Source organism: Lathamus discolor, chromosome 4, assembly GCF_037157495.1.
Source record: "Lathamus discolor isolate bLatDis1 chromosome 4, bLatDis1.hap1, whole genome shotgun sequence".
Lineage (NCBI taxonomy): Eukaryota > Metazoa > Chordata > Aves > Psittaciformes > Psittacidae > Lathamus > Lathamus discolor.
Window position 1 is genome coordinate 32530728 of NC_088887.1, and position 21062 is coordinate 32551789.

General features: G+C 38.0%; 1 protein-coding gene across 3 annotated transcripts in view; it reads right to left on the bottom strand.

The window, feature by feature from the left end:
- Nucleotides 1–107: 107 nt before the first annotated feature.
- The window catches only part of HLCS (holocarboxylase synthetase), a 127324-nt gene continuing 106369 nt past the window's right edge, over nucleotides 108–21062 (bottom strand). For all 3 annotated transcript variants that reach the window (XM_065676928.1, XM_065676929.1, XM_065676931.1), the window contains 5 exons: nucleotides 14919–14986; nucleotides 13775–13935; nucleotides 10615–10729; nucleotides 6801–7014; nucleotides 108–6368 (listed from right to left, as the gene is read on the bottom strand). In XM_065676928.1, coding sequence (XP_065533000.1) covers nucleotides 6200–6368; nucleotides 6801–7014; nucleotides 10615–10729; nucleotides 13775–13935; nucleotides 14919–14986 — 727 coding nt within the window. In that variant the 3' untranslated portion in view covers nucleotides 108–6199. The remainder of the gene's footprint in view (nucleotides 6369–6800; nucleotides 7015–10614; nucleotides 10730–13774; nucleotides 13936–14918; nucleotides 14987–21062) is intronic.

A 21062-nucleotide genomic window follows, 5' to 3' on the forward strand; every position in this document is an offset into this window, starting at 1 on the left:
CTGAGTCACCTCCAACTATGTATGAATGTTTATTGCTATGAGTACACAAAAATACTTTTAAGACATACGTTTGAAATTACCATTTTCAGTATTCGTATTGCTTCCTATTAAAAGGTTAACAGAGAAGGCTTTATTATCAAGTTCAATTGGTGTTCACTTAGAAGTTCACAGTTGTCTGAATTTTTCATGTGCTGAAGAAAATATCTTGCATGAAAAATATAACAAAAAAACCCTCATCAGCCACTACCAGAACAGAACCGAAGCAGCTCATTCACTTGCTCAGTGTAACTGAGCACTGTCTTGTTCATCTAACACTAAAGAAGTGAGCAAGCCTACAGAAATGTTATGGGTAAATGACAGAAATATTATGAGTGAACACTGTTGTCAGTGTGACTTCATATATTGAAGCAATGAGCCACGGGTTGGTTTTTACCATGGCTTTGGCTCATAGCCTTCCCAGCCAGGGCCACTAATGAATGGAGCCACCTCCTTAAAAGATACAATTATGCTAAGACCTGTATGTCAATTCTGTTAAATGAAAACCATGCCCTATAAAGGAGTAACTGACATTGTTTGCATCATTAAAAAGAAACCTGATGCACAGCTTTCATGCTACACTTTTCTCTGTACCTCATTAGTGGCATTGCTGCACGTAGGGTTAATCTAGTGTTTTTTTCTGTTCTTGCAAGTACTTCTCACTATAAAAACATGTTTTCAGGAAGGCACAAATTAGGCTTCGGTTAAAAAAATGCCATTGATATTTTTCAGTAAAATACCACAAAATATTTTTCCAGCGTCTACCTCGTTATTCACACTTCCAGGCTTTATTCAATAAGCCTGAGCGGAGGAGGTGTTCCATCATTCCCCACAGATGTTTTATGGCATGTGATATTCAGGTACATGAACTTTCCCTGTTGGGCAATAACGAAGCAATTACACATTCACATATGATAATACAAGCTAGGGTTTAGAAAAGACCTGCAATTAAAAAAGCAAATGAAATGTGTGAAACATTTTTCCTGCCACTCCAGAACAGAAACAGCAATTGCATGTTCACATCTGGAATGTTAGTAAATTATATTAAGAGAAAAAAGATTACTTTAGTCAGTTAATTTACAGATGTTCATAGCAGACTTGTAGGGCAGAATGTGGCACAGCCATGACAGTGGCAATGGTTTTAATAATTGGAAAAAATTATGTCACAGAAGTGGAGTGTGAATTGGAATATATTATGAAAAATAACCTCATTTCTCTGTACTGCACTCATCTGAGCCACTACAGACACCTCTGTCCTGTGACTTGATAGGATTTGAACTCTTAGGGGAGTTCAGATTGAGCAAATAAATGATAGGGAGAAAAAGAGAGAGAGAGGGAATATTTTACCAAAATGCAAAGTTGGAAACATTAATCCCATGCTGAGGTCTCAAAGTTTTTATCTTATTAGTAGAAACACCACAGTGTAAATAATGTGATAAGGAAACAGACTTCCCTCCAGGTCATGGCAGCTCTGTAATCTGAAAAAGGATATTAAAGGAATCTAATGAAATGAAGCACAGCAGACAGCAGATGTAGAATAGGAGAAAGTATCACTGAGAGAAAGTGCCAATGAATGGGAAACCTGCCAGAATACCAGTCTTTCTCTAAACAGGACACCAAGTATTTTTTCACCCTTTCAGTCATACTTACAACACAGAGAATATGTTAAAAAGTTATTATTCCATTTTTTTCCTAAACATTAGATCTTGCTTTTTTTATATGATGCAGATAAAAGCTATTTGGCAAATGTAGGTGAAAAAGCACGCAAACCAAACAACCTATTAATGCTCAGAATTATATATGTATTCCCTAAAAATGTAAATTTTTTGCTTATTTATTATGTAAAACAAACCCGTTAAAATGTTAATAAAATCCTGTAGCCAAAGGAAAAGTGAGTTGGGATTTCTTTTTTACTACAAAACACAAGGTTGCACATAATGTTCCATATTTGGAAATTTATTTCAATTGCAATGCGTATTGTATTTAACAGTTAATGTACTATAAAATAGAAGGATTTTGGTTTTTTTACTTCTTGTGTTTTAGCCACGTTGCATTTTAAAGGCAGACTCTTGGAGAATTGAAAACACCACAGAATCACTAATGAGATGTGCTAATGCAAGAGGCTCAAACACATCAGTTCATGATTCTTCCCTGCAGTTCTTTTCTAGCAGTTGCGTGTTACAAGCCTGCAGCCCACCACCGTTTCTTGACCTCTCTTCTTTCCTAAGTCCAGATTTAATTTCTTTAGTGTCTGCATAGTGCGGTGCATTGTGGCAGTACCTTGCGCATGCAAATGCTTTTATCAAACCAGTTACCCCCAGGTATCAGCTCTTTGCGGCATAAATCTTTTTCGTGACAGATATTAAAAATCACTTCAATTTTTTATATATATAGCTACTGCATACATATATACTGCAAAGTAGTTGCAAAGAGCAATTTTTTAGACTGCTGATGTCTTGCAGCTGAAGCAGAAAAAGAAAGAAAAATCCCTGCTGTACAATGAAGCAGCAGCACAAAGAATTAAATGATGTAATATTATTTTGAGGTAATTTGTTGGATATATTTTAAAAAACACTCTGAAGTCTTATAAAGGCTTTTTACTAGAATTGAGATGCACGGCTTGAACTCTCAAATGTGAAGTACGTTATTACTTTTTCAAATCTTTGGAAACAGCATTGGCACTGACTGGACACAACCTGCTTACTCTTCTTTCTGAGCACAGACGTGCCAACACACTCAGCCTGCTCTGCAGAAGTTTTCCTATCAGTAAGCAACCCCTACAAATATTTTCACAATGTGTAATGAGAAATGTTAAAGCAGAGTCCAGGAGGAAAAAAATGAAGTCACAGAAACACAGACATCGTAATAAATGATTTTTGAAAGCACTTCATCAAGAAAATAGTTTAAGATATGACATCACCTCACAACAAAAGAGGTGTTTTACCAATCTAGACAGATGAATGAAATCAAATATTTTCAGTGCATCACTTCTGGATCTGGAGTTGTCTGATTCTCTCTGTATTGATGTCCAGAGGTGCTCTACACCACATTTGTCTGCCATATATAAAGAACAACAATATCAACAATTTTCATACAAAAATGTTGTGGCTTTCTGCTTGTGCCAAATTTGGCTTAACAAGAGTAAGGCAATAGGCTGTGCTCCCTATCTACCTTACAGTGAGCGTGGTTCAGGGAGGTTCACTGGCAGTCTCCAGGAACAGCTGACACTCAGAAGGACCCTTGACAGTGGCTCACTACACGATGGGAATTTTCTTTGTGAAGTTCTTTGGTTCTTCTGGAGGAAAGGCCAGGTGTGTACCAAATGCTTTGTCCACCCAAGGCTGTTTCCTCGGGACAACAGGTAGTTTTATACACGTAGAATAGGCCACTAAAAGTTAGAGGCAAAGAGGCACAGCAGCCAACTACGATTTGGCGCATCTACATTTGGTTAGTTCTCATTTGCAGAAAGAAAGTTTAATGTCAAATTTATTTCCAATGCAAAATATTCTGCAATAATATTACAACTCACAGTGAGAATAGAACAAGCTTTTCATTAAGAAGGCTATGAAGAAATAAAAAAGGAACAATAGCAGCCAGGAAATACCGAAATGTTTTACTATTAAGAATCCATCTGCCTGCTGCTCAGACACTGGGGTGGTGCAACTGAGTAAAGGTTTGCAGGTCCATCCTACCCTTCACACACGAACATGTTTTACCATCCTTCCCCATCATTCCCTTACAGTACTTGTCCCTCACGAAGGGAAAGTGTGTTTTAAGGAAACAATTAAAGGTCACACATCATTATAACCAGGTCATACATTGAAACCTGATGTATGACCTGGTTATTTACAGACATCTCTACAGGCACCCATCAGTCTGTCTGGAACATGAGCAAATTTAAAGGTGCTTCCTTCAGGCACGCCCTACAGTACCGAAACAGAGACAAGTGTTCTAGCTACACGTATTGGATTGAGGTACAGATCCAAAATTTTGTAGAGCTCTGTGGTTGGGAAAACAGTACCAGGGCTATGCTTTCCACAGCAACCTGCAGCAGCATGTTGCTTACATACTGCCTGAAAGAAAAGCAGAAAACAAGTGAAAATGCACAAGGAAGGTGTAAGTGTACACCCCCCACCCTCCCCTTTTTTATATATGTATATATAAATGATTTCTCCATTTTATTTAAACTTTATTAACCAAACTCAACTTTCATTTTATTATAATATGTATCAGTATTTAATTCTGAAATATAGTTGCCAAAAATTAATAGCCCAAAGCAGATCTGAAATCATCTGGTGGGAAAAACTAAAAACTGGTGTTCACGTGTATCATTTCAACTACGCCCATTAACAGCTGTCTGCACTCCACTGTCCAGTTCTATGAAATATTGGTGTGCTGTCTCATATGATAAGGATCATGGAGGGAAACAAAACAGCAGGGTACGGACAACCCGGCATACAGACAAATCTCCTGTGATACAGAGTGTAAAATTCTAAATGTAATAGGGACAACTTAATTTCCAGCACTTGCTGCCAAGCCACCTAAGCCCTAATATGTAAGGATTTCTCTAAATTACCGTTACAGACTAGTTTCCTTGTTTTACAACTTTTCTTGACTTTGTAACTGAAACAATCTACTAGCATGTTCAGATTGTTTATGAGGTGAACTTTAACCTAAAAACCCCATTTCTGGCTAGCAGACAGAAGTCCTTTGTGGAAACCAATTTGGCTGATCCACCTTCAGTAGGGACAAGGTAACATAATAAGCAATGCTGCCTACTTGAGGAAATGAGGCTGGCCACATCTCACTTATGACAAACTTTTCATTTGCAGAGAGCTGTTTGAAGTGCTGTGGTGGCCAAGCCTCCTGGGGCAAATTCGCCTTGCCTGGGATTAAAAACCAACAAGCTGCCATCATGCAGAAGCTCCCACATGCCTGCTTCACGATGCCTTCCAGTCATGACCAAGCTGTTACACCTAACCTGCAACTGTGCAGCCGGCCCCCAGAGCGAGCTGCTTTCAGGTCAGCAGGTGTTAAACCTCTTGCTTTTAATGATTAGCAGCAAAACCAGAGGCTCTGCCTTGGGAAAGAGGGTGACAAAAGAAACAATGGAAGATAATTGGGCACAAATTAACTGCAGGCTTTTTCTTTATCTCTACTGTAGTAGTTGTTTATGGCAGGCATGTTAAGAGCTGAGTATTTTTTTTTATTTATTAGCTTAACTTCATTGCTATTAGAACAGAATCATTATAAAATTCTAAACTACTGAGTAGAACTTCCCTCTCCTGACATGGGATTCTACAATAACCTGGATGAGAAGGTTGCAACTAGGTGATACAATACTCCAGTGGGCTATTCTTAAGGGGGCTAAGGCCTCTTGGAAGACTGATTCAAAGGACATATGAGATTATCAATTTAAATCAAATTGACTAAGAAAAGCAAAATACAAATAATTTGGATAACCACACACAGTTCTTAAGTGCTGATGGAAAACTCTCCAAAAACTCAAGGCAGCCATGAGAGAGTTGCAGACCTGAGACCAAAGCACAGGATGGTAAAATGCTGTGCAGGTCCACATGGAGAAGAATCAAATCAGCAAGACTTTACACTTAGACCTGAAGTTGAACACAGTGGTAATCCCGGTAATTCAGAAATACATGATGAGCTCTCCTAGCTGTTTCCAAGGCAGGCAATGCATAAACCAGAACTTAGTTTAAAAAACACAGTAAAAAAGTAAAGATTGTATTGTATTATGCTAAAGTACAATAAAACCACCAAGACACAAAAGAGAAATATTTAGCAACTTCAGTTTCTCAAATACAGAGTGCAAATGAAAAGAAAGGTCTGTTCATTGCAAAGTATTCTTTTGCAATGAGGCTCCTTTTAAAGAATAGATGCTTATGAAGAATGGCAACACAGATTCAAAAGAATATTCAAAAGAATATTCAAAATATTCAAAAGAATATTCAAAAGAATAAAGGCCTTCAGCAATGAGATAATTAGCGCTTCTTAACTGTTGAAGTTTCCATGTCAAAGAACAAAGATATCAGAAAATCAGAAGGAAAAGACCCCAAGCTATTGACTACCCTTCCCACCCTTAAGTTTAGCTGTTTGGTGCCAAATACAAAAAAGCCTCCCTTTGCACAGGGAGCTCAGAGGGCTATTAATGTTTTGGGACTATGAGGTTTCTCAGCATGTCAAAAGAGTTGCCATCTGGGTGCACAGACTCTACATCCTTGCCTTCTTCATGAACTTGAAGGAATCCATAATCATCTATCCCGACTATCCATGCGATCGGGCCCTCCTCATCGTGGAGACGGACTTTCTTACCACTGCAAATAAGAGAACCAGACAGTTAGAGATTAATTGGTGGACACTGCACAAACAATTAAAAATAGCTTAGAGGACTAATGTCTAGCAGAATGTTTTTATTTCCCACTCCACTGGTTCTTTACAAAGAATGATTTTTAGCAGCATTTTCTACCTGCTTTTCCCTTTCTTTTGAGATGATACGAGTAAAATACCTAGAATAATTTTTTAACTTGTGCTAGCCAGTCGATTTTACAATGTGCTATTTTTATTGTCCCTTAAAAAAGGGGAAATCCTACTTGGAGAAATCTAGGAGAAATCTTACTTGGGAGCATATTTTAACTACTAATCATTAGTATTGAAGGCAATCTAGTGAAAAAAGAAGAAAAAGACAAGACATCCATGAGTTCTTCCAACTTCCTTAGCAGAATGTTCAAAAAGAACATTATACTTACCTGTGTACCCAGTACTTGTAATAACAGGGGAGAACTCCGTTGGGCCCTTTCTCCTGAAAAATATCTATAAGCCTCTCTAGCACAGTTACAGTTCTTGCAATAAGACAGTCTGCAGTTAAAGGCTTCAGATTTTTCCCTTCTTCCTTATTAAATTTTGTGATGAGATCATTGATGCATATGGTGGGGTTGCTGTTATTCACATTAAATCCAAAGCCTGAAGAAGACAAACCAAAAGAAGAGGACAGGAGCTGTAAATACTAATACTTTGTTACCGCCAGAAAGTCAGTACTTTATTCAGCTACTTGATACAAGTGTCTCTAAGGATGGTCCCAGTAGCTCTTTTTCTTCAGTCTTTTATACCTTTAAATCTTACTACTGGGAAATCCAGATTTTACTTGTTCTTTGCCCTTAAAATGCCTCCTCAGAACTGTAGAAGCAAATGCAGCGCAGTCTTCCAACAACCATCCTACCAATGAGGGTTAGGAAGATGGTAAGTGATAATTTATTTGCACACTGGTTACAATAACATCAAAGTGAGAAATGTTTTCGCTCCCTGGAACCTGACGGGTCATTAGCTAATCGAGAGTAAATCACTGATCATACTCTAAGACAGAGTTTTATCTCTCATTCTAAAATTTAATTAAGAGACCTTTCTGCTTACTACAGTCAGCTGATTGCATTTTCTGAAAATTAAGCCTTTCTACTCTGCTGATAAGCCTTGTTTGGCTTGCTCTGAAAAGCTCAGAAGATCTAACTTTGCCGTGTAAGACTCCAGTTTGCTTAATCTATCATCGCAGCATATCCTTTAGAAGCCTTAAGTCTCTCACTGAATTTCTCTAGAATAATGTTGGCAGAATGCCTTTTTTATTTAAATATGGCTCTCGGGGCCTGTTTTGCAGCCTGCTGAAACAGGCTTTGAGGGATGTAAAGAAATATATTGTATTACCTGTTTATTTTTTTTCTCCTAATAATTTGGATTTTTCTTTCCTCACACATTTGGGATAAAAGTCCTCTCTGTCAATCAGGTTTAGACATGATACACTTCCATCTGCAAGAAGGTCCAGAGGCATGGTTCTGTAAATTTGCTATTATGAGACTATTCTAGAAGGATCTCTTCAGTGAAAAGGGTTTTTTAACTTTTAACTAGTTGAAGAATGCATGCAAGGAAAGTCACAGTGATACCAGCACCATCTATCCTATGGAAATGAGGTGAAATGTATTATTGTAAAGACACAAAGAAAGAAAAATGAACTGGAAGATAAAATGTGCCATGCCAGCAAAAAACAACTCAGCTGTTTACACTCAGATACAGTACAAGTGAAGAGAGAGTGACTGTGGTCATCAAGCTGTGACTGGTACTGTCACAGTGCATAACAGGGCCTTGGAGTTCATCTGCAGGCTCAGGGCACTCAGTCTTTCATATATGAAGATCAGTAGTTAGCAATTCAAAAATCAAAGCAGACATGAAAGACATACTGAGATGATGAGCTCAGCTGAGGCAGAAGTATCTGGGGATAAACAGCATGGCAAAAATTTAGCCAGTTAATTTGAAAAATATCAGTTGCTCAGGACTCTTAGGGCATCTCTGCCCATGTGAGACTGAAAAAGAGAACAGTAAGAAGTGAGAAGACTGCGAGAAGACTGAAAAAGAAACATTTAGCACTGATCTTGCAGTGTGCTGATGTGGCTAACACATCTTCCAGTTCTAGAGCTAGACCTGCCTTCAGCAGCTGTGCACTGTTTGGATATGCCTTAGCTGCATACAGGCAGACAGAGCTTTTGCAGGTCAAACACATTGGCTGTCCCTTGCATTCCACTTGTGTTTGGCTACTGATGTCTGTTCCGAGTCTGGCCCTTACATTAACACAGTATATCCTTCTACAGAACTCTTCTTCCAAAAGGCCTGCAACAACTAAGTTCTTAATAAACCAAAATCAAACCAACCCACCAAACAAAAACCCACAAAACCCAAAACAAAACAAAGGCTCCATTTAAAAAAACCCACGATGTTTAAAAGTATGAACATGAACTGTGTCATCTATGAAGCCTTGAGCACATGGCACAGGTGAAAAGGCAGGTTTGTCTTTCACCTTATTCTCCTGAGGCACTTCTCAGGGCAGTGAAGCCAGTAGATGATCTTTGCTTTTCATTATTACACTCATATATGGGATACTCTTCATGAGTGTCATGTCAACAGTGATGTTTAGGTAAGAAATCTGCATGGCTGTAGAAAGGGGATGATGCATCTGGCTTACCTTTCCTGCTGTAGAAGTTTGATCTCATTGCTACTACTAATACAGGAAGTTATGAGTCACTCAGTGCCATACATCACTGAAATGATGTAAAGATCCTTGACTTGAAGTGGCAAATAAGTTTCAATATTAGAGGCTTCCGGGTGAAAGAACACTGATGAAAATGTACATCTTTGTATATACTCAGACCTACCACCACCAAGATGACTTTTATGGACATCATAGGGAGTGCATGCAGAAAGTTTCCTGAATTTGAATGTTTTGGTGTTTAGGGTAAGAAACACAAGGTAAAACAAATATGTACTGTGCAAAGAGATATTTGAAAAGATGAACTAATTTTGGAGCCATTTATGCTTTTCTTGTGTTAACTAGAACAGGCTCTGGAAAAAACTTATGGAAGTAGTAAATGGTTGACGGGGCACAGAGAGACTTTTTAAGTGTCACAGTGTGACTTCCATTCTGTACATGTAGATTATTTACAGACTGAGGATATAAAAATTGAACTGAAAATTTAATGGCTGGGCATGTATGTTTCACAGAAGGAGGTATCATGGCCACACTAGATATTTTACTTATCTGCTGTGCTACAAACCAAATATTATCATATTCTTTAACCTTTATGACTTGCTAGGAACTTTCATTTAATTTTCTAAACATAGCAAAGAGAATTGTTTTTGGAACCAGAACTTGGAGCTCTGCTGGCAGGTTTCTAAGCTTGTCTGACAGATTTGTGCTGCTGCTGGTTAGGGGAAAAAATTCCTTAACAAATAGCAGGATGATTATCAGACTTGAAATGATAAAAATATCTCAATACTTATTTGCACACCTAAATGTCGTCCCCTGTTACAGCACCGGGTCTTGCTGGAAAATACAGGTACAATCTTTCCGAAATTGTTTGTGCTACCTTTTTGGAACCAGCTTTCCAGGTAGACTGTTTGTCTTACAATGAACTAACAGACTGTGGTTCTTTGCTTTCTGACCCAGCCTTCCCAAGTACTTTTAGAGAGAACTAAAGAAAGTGGTTAATTAATGGAATCATTACTTCACTGCTGCTTCACAAGCAATATTCCAGTTTCTAGAAAAATATCAACAGGAACAAGTTATGAATTAATACAAAGGAGAAATGAAAGCATTATGTATAAGTAGCTCTTTTTCTCCTGATTTAAAAGGCATGTTCTTTATTTGTCATGTTGCAAAAAAAAAAAAAAAAAAAAAGAAAAAATTTGATAAAAATGGATACATTTTTCAGCATTTAGTATTCTAGTTCTGCAATAGATCAAGGAGGACATTTTCTCTCTTTCTTGAAATGCTCTTTCTCTGAACTCCACTACATCAGCCCAGATGTCTGCATTTACGTTTTTCTTGTAATGCATATAGAATTAAGAAGAATGAAAAACATTTACTTTTTGTGCTTCCTTCTGATTTAATACTGTTCTTTACTTCCTTATGGCTGCTGTCATTATATGTTCTTGTCCTTATCATTTGAACTCATAAAGACATTAATAACAAATTTCTTCCGAAAAAAAAAACCAGCAAAGAAAAGCTTGAAAATAGGCATTTACCAATAAGTATATGAAATGTTGTTTCAGTAAGTGTAGAGTTTACCAGCACTCCACCAAGCTTAATAAGATCGCTGTAGTAGATATCATTTGGCCATTTTACTCGCAGATCAATATCCTAAAGAAACAAAAAACATACATTTAGTAACACTTTGCCCTCTGATACAGATTTTAAGAACACAGGTCATTCATCACTCCAGATTCTATAATTTCTGCACTTCTTTGTCACACCAAATGTGATACTGCCAACTGCTCTTCCTAATGAGTACCTATTTAAGTGCTTCCCAGATGTTACTGAAGAAGTCACAGTAACGTGGTTACATGGTTTACTAAGGAGGTTTTCAGCTGCCAGATAAAAGCATCTGTTTCTTAAGAAAAAAAAAAAAAAAAAAGAAAAGAAAAAGGCTTAGAGCAACCGAAAGGGGCTCTAAGGATACCAGAGATTTTAAGTCTCAAAACTGTGAGGTTTTATAGAGTTCATTTCCTTCAATATCTGCTCAAGAAGGATGCAAACTGTGGCAGCCACTGTGGCTCACTGCTGACAAACAACCAGGGTAAGCCTACAATAACATCAACGTGGTATTTGAGAATCCTTGCAGAAACCAGACAAGGAGACAGTAACATCCTGAATTTCAGAAAGGAGAAATTCCAGTTCACAACTACGTAAATACTTCAGTAACATCCTAAACATATTCACGCTTTCAGCAGCTATGCTCAAGCAACACCCTGGAGCTGGAAACACAAACTGTGCTGTGTGACACCATTCCAGTGCAATAGAGAAGTTTTTGTTGAAACCACAGAACTGAACTGAACTTTGCACCGGCTACTTAAATACAAAAAGAAAGCAAATGTGCTTCCTGCAGTTTGAAAAACTGCATATGACTGTATCCCCAGGGGCAAATTATGGGAGGTGCTCCAGGACTACAAGAGCTGCATTCCCTCCTATTGTAGATTATGAAATCCCTTTACAGGATGTGTGAAAACTGCACCTGGGCCCATGTCTACTTTCCTGACAGATTTAAAAGGCCAGAGGGGAGTCCATTGCACATACATTGACAGGAAATACTACCTGATTTTGCTATCAAAGCATTCTAAGAGAGAGTATCACCAATTCATATTCATTATGGAAAATGACTTCTCACTGGGAAAAGATTTATAGAAGGCTCTTGAGACATGCAAAGTATGACATAGTTAAACGGTATTATCAGTGTGAAGAGATCTTCCAAAGGGCTATTCAGTAGGTCTTACTGAAAGGAAACATACACCTGTAAGAAAACCAGACACTAGCTCTGCAACTGAAGTGACAGCAAGCAAGTCAACTGGGTATTCTCATGGTATAAACCACAAAGCAGAGACTTTGTCACAAAACAGAGTTACAAGGTACTGCACAACTATTCATATGTCAAAGAAACAAAGGGTGTCACAAAATATGCTGGAAATGGAGCACGTTATTGTCTTTACTTACTAGAGAGAGATGTCTGCTATTCTCAGAATGGGAAAGCAAAGCATTCTCTTCGTATAAAACCCATTTGCATTTGTAGCACTAACATCTGACAGTAAAACTTCCAACTGAGTGCTCAGATTTTTAACATGATTTTTAACAAAGGCCTCAGTTGCTGCTTGTTTAGTACAGTCGACATTTGTGGCAAACCTAAAAATGACGACTGAGACACAGGTGTTTCAGTATTTTTAATAGAAATCCTGAAACGGACTTTGAGCATAGCAAACAACTTTAGTGCGCTAAAATATTAAGATTCTGACATGCACCCACAAAGGCATGGAAATTTGGAGAGAGAATGTAAGCTCAATCAAGTATAGATTAGCCCATTGTTTCCAGCTACTGTAGTCTGCATAGCATGGGTGGTCATGTGACATAAAGAAAAGCCCTGCATTACCTAAGTCAAAAGGGAAAATTTACGCATTGAATTCCCAATAAATCTTTGCATTTCCTTGCTTTATCATGTTTGAGTCCAGGCCCTTAACACTGGTTTCACTCACTGTCTAGGGTAGACGTACTATCAAAGATATTCAGTAGCTTGGTCTTGGTCAAAGTGAGCTATGTATTGTACATGTGCTATGTGCAGTACATATTTTATTGGTACACACTATTTTTATATTAATATATAGCACTTCAGTCTAAACCTCTAACCCTTTTTCTCTCGAATGGAATAAAACAAAAATTGCCACAGTATACCAGGGTATGTGTACAGAAGCAAAATAACCTCCATTCATAAATTAACTCCTTCCCCAATCATACTCATATTTTATAAAGCTAAAGCTTGCCCTTCTATTTTTGAATAGTTAAATTATTCACTGTAGCCAAATATTTTATATTGCAAATTTTTGCCTGAAGCATTTTGTTTTTATAGTCAAGTTATGAAGCACTGAAGTTAAAAGGTTTTAATAGAAAGGCTGACAGACTCTAAACTACAGCAAAGCTACTGGGTGCCACTATAATAAAGTTCATGTGTAAATGTGTATAAGTCATTGATTTTCTGTAATATAGGAAACATATGCTTTAGTTAACTACTTCTGTAAAATACCAAAGTTTTATAGTTAGCAAATATTAGGAAATGGTAACATTAAAAAGGAGATATATGAGGTGATGAAGAAGACTGGTTCTTCATTTTAATACTGATGACAGGACACTTGATTCCCTCTTGAGAGCAATACTCCTAAGTTCTTGCTTTAGAAATCAGTTTTCAACCTTAAACAAGGGTTGGAAAAATCCTTTAAAAGGGATAAAGTGACCACTGAAACAGCACCAATCAAAAAAAAATAGAAAAGGATTTGTCAGTTTTATTCATTTTCCCCTTCTCCTTCTTCCCCAACTCCTTCAAAATCAAAACAAATTAACTCAATTGTTCAACAAACAACATTGACATTTTCTTTACTGCTGAAGACCGAGTCTTAAGTTTCATAAGACCGAGTGAAATGAGTGCAGTATACTTAATCAGCTCAGTAAAAGACAGTATTCATCATATATATACTAGATTTCCTAAAACACATAAATAATCAAGCATGTATGAAGGCTAAGTTTACCACTATATTAATGCTGAAAAACTATATTACGCATTCAGTCATTCTACACATAAGACATAGTTAAAATCTGAATTTAATGAAAATGGAAACAGGAATTTTGAGATAAATTAGAATGACATACCTCATATCCTGGTATTGATCTAACTGACTCTACTACTGCCAAGGACACCAGGTGTTGAATAAAAGAAATTCTCTGGCCCAGGTTGGAATGTAGAGGAATGGTGATATGCAAAGTGGATAGCGCACAGCCCACGGGACTGAGCCAAACATTTCCACCACGACCTGGGAAAGGAGAGGAAAAAAATCAACTCAAGAAAAAAGTATTTATAAAAAAGGTCACTGTGTTAATCACTGTGTAGACAACTAGAAAAGTGACAGACTTACTAGTATCCATCCCAGAATCTACCAAAAGTCCTGTAATGGGGTTTCAAAACTAATGTTGAAAGAAAAATGGTTAACACGCAAACCTTTTTCCTCAAAAAACCCAGCAAGCTGTTTAATGTGTATGCTGCTACTCAAATTCCTAGAATGTCCCAAATTACTGGCTTCCTGGATTTTCCTGGTATCTTGCAACATACACATTCAAAAAATCTCGCTTTGTTATCTGCAGAAGTGTTTGTGAAGATGCTCTATGTGTAGCTAGAAATCCATCTATATAGAATCAACTTGACCCAAGCTAGATCTGTACCAAAAGCCAGGTAAACACCTTCATGTAGCTCTATGCTCCAAAGAGCTTGTTAGGCTGGATTCTTCACATTCTTCTAATAAAATGAGTATTGCTTCTATATCAGTGTAAGCACCCTCCTGGGAAAGGGACAGAACTTGTGAAAGACTGTGAAAGCCCACATGACAGCTCAGGCAAATCCTGCAGACTCCAGGAACCTCTACCTCAGAGCAAGTCAAGACCCAGTCTTGTTCCAGTTAAGTCAAAAAGGAGTTCAGATTTGGAAGCCTGACTTGTATTACACTAAATGTAGTGACTGCAGTTTCCATGACTGTGGAGACTTTTTGGCAGAAACTAGAAGACCATTAAATCATTTCTGCAAAAGCTACCAAACATCCTGAAAATGTTTACTTTGGTCTCTATTAACTTACATTTTGAGTCTGAATCCACAGTTCAATTGGGAAGAGAAGAGGACAACATTATTCTGTAGTTTATATTGTCAAAAATACTCACAATGTATCTTTAAGACTTGGTGACATTAAAATGTCATATCTTATATATTTAATACACATTTATTAGCACTAGAAGGAAACTCACTCACCTTTCCCTTGTGTTTGGCGAACAGCAATAGCTATTAAACCCATCTCCTCAGGCAACTCGAACATTAACCTGCCAATTAGGAAAAAAAGAGCCCCATGCTTATCAGCTGAAACACTAAGCTGCATTCACGAAAATCTAGCCTTAAATATCAGGTAATATTTTATGTTAACATTGCACTACCATTTATCCATTTTCAGTTAACATTTATTCTTGACCAAAAAGCATTAGAATGTTAAAAAAAAGATTAACTGAAAAACGATAATGTAAAACATTACTATAGCTATTACGTTGGAAAAAGTTATAGCCGTAGGTTATTTAAGGTGCCTTCTGATAACATACGTTTTGTATTTCTTTACATTTTCTTGAAGTGCTTATTTTTTGCGCGTCACTATCTTCAGTAAGCGACAACTAGCAATTCTAGACATTTGTTTCTACTTATAGCAAATTTTTGTTCATACTACAGAATATAAGAGCAGCAGTTTCTGATTATTTAGAAAACCAATATGGTGGCAATAAAGCAGTTTAAAAGATACACTATCCCCTGAGAACTAATTATGATTTAACTACAGTAAATAAATCTACACCTTCTGAGAACTCTAGAGAACACTGGCTTATTTTAGGCTTGTGTTCTGCTTTTAAAATAGTTTCACTTAAAAGAATACTAACTTTCCTCTGGGGATAAGTAGAAAGTGCACTTTAACACCACCAAATGAGTCAATGCTAGACTTGGAAAAAAAAGAAGAAAAAAATCTACTGTGAGAACTTCATTCAAGCCACTTTAAAACAGATTCGAACCGTACTGAGATCCTCCTCCATTTTCAGGAAGAGTTATTTAACAGATAAAACATATTCAAGATGTTGCTAGCAACGTAAACCCAGAAAGTGATGTATAGCCTAAAAGTCTGCTTCTAACATGGCACAAATACGACATTGTTCATTCATATAAAAGCAATCTTGTCTTGCAGATAAGTGCAGTCCAAGTCTGCAAAGAGTTCAAAATTATTTCCTCTGAATTTCAGATACGTATGAAAGGTGTTTCAAGTTCTGCAATCAAGCAAGTAACCCTAGGCAGCAAGGACCAGCTGCAAGCAGAAGTGCCCCCCTGCTGCCCACAGGCATACACCTATATGCAAGCTACAAACTAAGTAACTATCCATCTCTAAGCTTTATGGGTCAAAAATCAGGGCTTCAGTAAGTAACTCTTGGGACTGTATCAGTAGCAAAATGTAAGAAGGATCCTTAAGGTTTCATAATATCTTTTAAAAGGCTGACTTGTTTTCGTGATGATCAGAATGGGAGGTTATCGGAGGAGCCAAGCAAATTCTGGACCACAAATGCCTTTGCTAATTAGAAATAATTGAACCCAAACTGGCAGAAGCTGTCACAGGCTCCACAATGTTTTCCCACACTACTACTCCTCAATCAGTGAGACGTTGTCAAAGAGCAATAGTCAGTTCTCTTTGCCAGTCCCCTTCCAGTTAACGTGAAATACAGCTCTGTAAGTCATACCTTTGGACCCTACAGATTGAACATTGATACCAGGCTAATTATCTACCTCCAACCTTCAACATTAAAAATATACCTCCTCCTATGCTGCCACCTGATGAAAATCCTCCACAGCTCATGAGGCTTCAGCCCTGTCTTCTGGGAACCGTGTGACTTCAGTTACAACACCAAGTTCATGGTTTTGTAACAAGAAAATCTAATTTAAATTTGGAAGTACAGTTAGAAAGAGATTACACTGGTTTCTGTAACTTCTGCATTTACAGATTTGCTTTTAAATAGGTAAAGAAAAAAAAAAGTCATGTGCTGCCATGATGGGATGAAAGTAATCAGAGCAGGGAAAAAAAGTTAATTATGAATCCAAAACTCAGGCTTCTAGAACAAAGAGAGATGATTAACAGAACATATGAATGTAACTATTAGAGGCTTGGCAGCAGGTAACAACATATTAAATACAGAGACTTTTAAGGGCCAGGAAGAAATTCTTTAATGGACACAACATGGGGAAGTTAATATCCAGACTGATACAGTAAGAGAAAGATTTATTTTTACTGCTTCCTGAGATTGTGCTGGAATTATCATGAAGACTCTGATGATAAAAACCCCCACACAACTGCCCCCCCTCCAACCTCCCAACTTCAGAGCTTTGTAAATTGTGTGCGCTTGTTAGTTTTTTTCTGGGAAAAACAACTCGGATTTCCCTTACCAGAAAGAGTAACTGTACGTGCACTTTGCTATGTATCGACTTCCCTTCTTTGCTTTCAACTTAATCAGCTGCAGATTTAACAATTTGATTTTTCTGCAGAGTGACTTAATCACAGTGCTCACCACATTTCCCCCACAAAATTTTTTCCTTCAAGAAATTCTCTGTTCTTTTTTGGGCTCTTTAACTAACTTGCTGTATGTGTAAGTCAAAAGACCACACTAGATACGAGAATGAGGGAACATGAAACGTCTCAAGACAAATTTATCCATCAGGAAGAATATCAGATGGCACCTTCATGACTGTAGGAGATGATAACAGAATTTCATGCAATTTTATGAAAAAAAAAAATTAAAATATTTCTGCTTTGAAGATTTTTGTGGTATTTTCCAAAACGTGAGCAAGGCACTTGTGGTATTCAAGAATATTAAATCAGCTGAATTATTGAGAGAGATTCTTGCACAGTTTTCCATACAAATGTCCTTCCTCTGCCCTGTAGTGCATACTATGAATGCTGTCAAGAGTAATAAACAATATTTAATTGTTTTATAGAAATTTCAAGTCTAAGGAGGACTCTGTCTTCATGGCTAGTCAAAACAATGACTTTTCTTCCTATATGAACGTAAAATAGGAATTGAAACCACAAAAACTATGTTTGAATAATGTTAAAGGCCTGACAACTATAAATTTCATTGATGTTGTGGGTTTAAGATTGAAACTCTCATTAATGCATCCTGCTGTGTTACAGTATTGCAGAGGTATTACAACAGGCAGCATTGCATTCCAGATGTTAAAATACCTGGGCACAAGAGAGTAAGTTATGAACAGATTTATCCCTTTACTTCAAGTTCCTCATCTGAAAATCTCACTCTCAAATAGCTTGTTTATAGAGTATTATAAAAGCAACATAAAAAAAGCCCTTATAATTTTTAGCCAAATGGTAAGAAATATGCCTTTTGACCAGTTTCTTGCACTATTTTGAACAAAAAGGTGCCCTGAACACTTGCTTTACCACTTTATATCCACTGTTTCTGTCCATTATGTCCAATTTCAAAATGAGCAGTTTGCCTACTAATATTTCTCCTAAACTCTCTTCCATTGCCCCCCATCTCCTTTTCATAGCCTTCAACTACATGATGCTATGTCTGATTTCAAGCTCTGTGTGCTGAATGGCCTGCCAGAGGGCGTGCTGGCCAAGCAGAATAGGTAGCTAAGAACTCCTCGCTAGCAGCACTGATCTGTGTCTCTCTCTCTTACTTGGTAGCCTGTATTCAGAACACAAATACCTAAAGGAGCTCAAAGATACAGAAGTCTTCTGTAAAACGGGCAGTAGACTCACTGAGAGCTGGGGGGCTATGATCAGAGGAGAAGCCACCAAGAATGGTATCATGGTGGGAGTCTGTAACATTCCACTTAATCAGAAGTGGAAGTAGCCTTTTTGGACAACTGCAGAGGACATCTGCAGATCACAGATCCTGATTCCTATGGAGAGACTCCCATGTCCCAGTATCTGCTAAAGGGCAAATGAAGTAGGATGCAAGCAATCCAGCTGACTTGTGGAGGATGCTAAGGACAAGCTCTTAACACAAAAATCAGATGATCAACTCGAGTGATCAACCTGATCTGCTACAAATAAGGGAGAGCTAACTGGGGAGGCGATATTCTGTGACAGCTTTGGCCGTAGCAACCATGAACCAATTCCATTCAGGATCTTGAGAAGAATGAAAAAGGCAAGTAACACAGTGCAAACCCTGGATTTTCCAAGAGCAGAATTCAGTTTATTCAGGGACCTGATAGATGGCATCTTATGTGAGGCAGCTCTGAAGGACAAGTGAGCTGAAAAGACCTCACCTTTAAAGACAGTCTCCCACAGACAAAATAGCAGTCCATCACAATACTGATGAAAATAAGCAAACAAGGAGTTTGGTTTGGCTAAAAAGGGAATTCATGACTGTAGAACGAATGCTCAAAAGAGACGGAAGCAAGGAGAAATGCTACAAAAAAGCAACAACAAAAAAAAGCAGAAACATTGTCCAGGCAAACAAGGATGATGCTAGGAAAGCTGAAGCTGAACTACATTAGAGATCGGCAAGAAACACAGCAACAAGAACTTCTACTGCTATATGATAACAATGAACAAGGAAAATGTGGGTTTGCAACTAACTGAGACAAAAGCACGGTGGACACTTATGACACTGAGTTACTCAATGCATTCTTTACCCCAGCCTTTAACAACAAGGTCTCCCAGGCCTTTACACATATTGACAGAGTTCAAGGAGAAGAGAAAATACCAAGAGTAGAAAAGGACTGATTTCATAAAACTCTTGTGAAATCTTAACTCACACAAGTCCATAAAAGCAGATGGGGTGCACCTGAGAGTGCTGAGAGTGCTGGCTGATGGCATACCAAGGCTGTCTTCTATCATTGTGGTCATGGAGATCAGAGTAAGTCCCAGATGAATGGAGAAGGGCAAATGTTGCAACCATGTTCAAGATAATCTTTCACAACACCCTTGTATCCAAGTTTGGCCATTGTGGTCTAGATGAATGCAGTACCAAATCAGTAAAAAAGTGGCTGGATTCTGGGATTGAAAAGTAATGGTTTGTAATCTACCTGTAGGCTGGATACAACTACAGTTCCTCAGGAATTCATCCTGAGACCTATCCTATTACTATCTTAATATCTCTGCCAATGACCTGTAGGAGGAGATGGCATGCATGTTAATCAATTTCATGAGTAACAGTGAACTATGAGGATAACTATGCATTGGAATAGGGTACCCGGAGAGGCTGTAAGGTATTTCTGTCCCTAGAGATGTACGAAATGTACAGAAACTCGGAATTTTTGGTGTTCTTAGCTGTCCTTAAGTTTGGTTGAAATCAGTCAGAAACCAGCTATGAGCTACTAATTACTAAATTAGCAATTTAGCCCAAAGGTTGCTCACTGGAATCCCATTCTCTATCCCATGTAGGATCCTAGGCTAAAGTAATTTTCACACTCTTGTATGGACTAAATATTTAGTTTTATCCATCTTCTACTTTCCATGCAGTATTTTATACACGACCAGGTGCAATATGCAAGATTGACTCCCACAGCTGAGACATGTAGAACAACACCTAAACTGTTAATCCTACTGAGGCTTATTTAAATGGTAGGAATCTTACTGCTCTGCACTGTTATAACTTTGCCTATATCCAGCAGGCAAAATATGTGCCAGAATACACTATTACATGAATGTGCTCTTCTGTTCTATTGCAAAAATTCATAGCTTCTTTCACTTTCTAGTGGGTTTCCTTATAGCAATGTTAGTACAGAAAGGACCATTTAGTGTCAAATTCTGTCAGAATTCCTTAGATACATTAAAGTCGTACATCAGCGAGAAGAAGGATGAAGGATGTCCTGGTTTCACCTGTAATTTGTTTTCATTCCTAGTAGTTGGTGCAGTGCTATGTCTCGGCTTCAGTCTGAGAACACCGCTGATAACAAACCGATGTTTTAGTTGCTGCTCTGTAGCACTTACCCTGATTTTTTCAGTGATATCCAGTGATAGGACAAGGGGCAATGGGTGTAAACTAGAGCATAGGAAGTTCCACGTTAACATCAGGAAGAACTTCTTTACTGTAAGAGTGACAGAGCACTGGAACAGGTTGCCCAGGGGGGTTGTGGAGTCTCCTACACTGGAGATATTCAAGGCCCGCCTGGACAAGTTCCTGTGTGATGTACTGTAGGTTACCCTGCTCTTGCAGGGGGGTTGGACTGGATGATCTTTTGAGGTCCCTTCCAGCCCTTGGGATTCTGTGATTCTGTGACTTTTCAGTCTCTCATGCTCTGCCAGTGAGGAGAGGCACAAGAAGTTGTGTGATCGAGCAGAGACAGGACACCTGACCCAAACCAGCCAAAGGGGTATTCCATACCGCAGCACAACATCCCCAGTATATA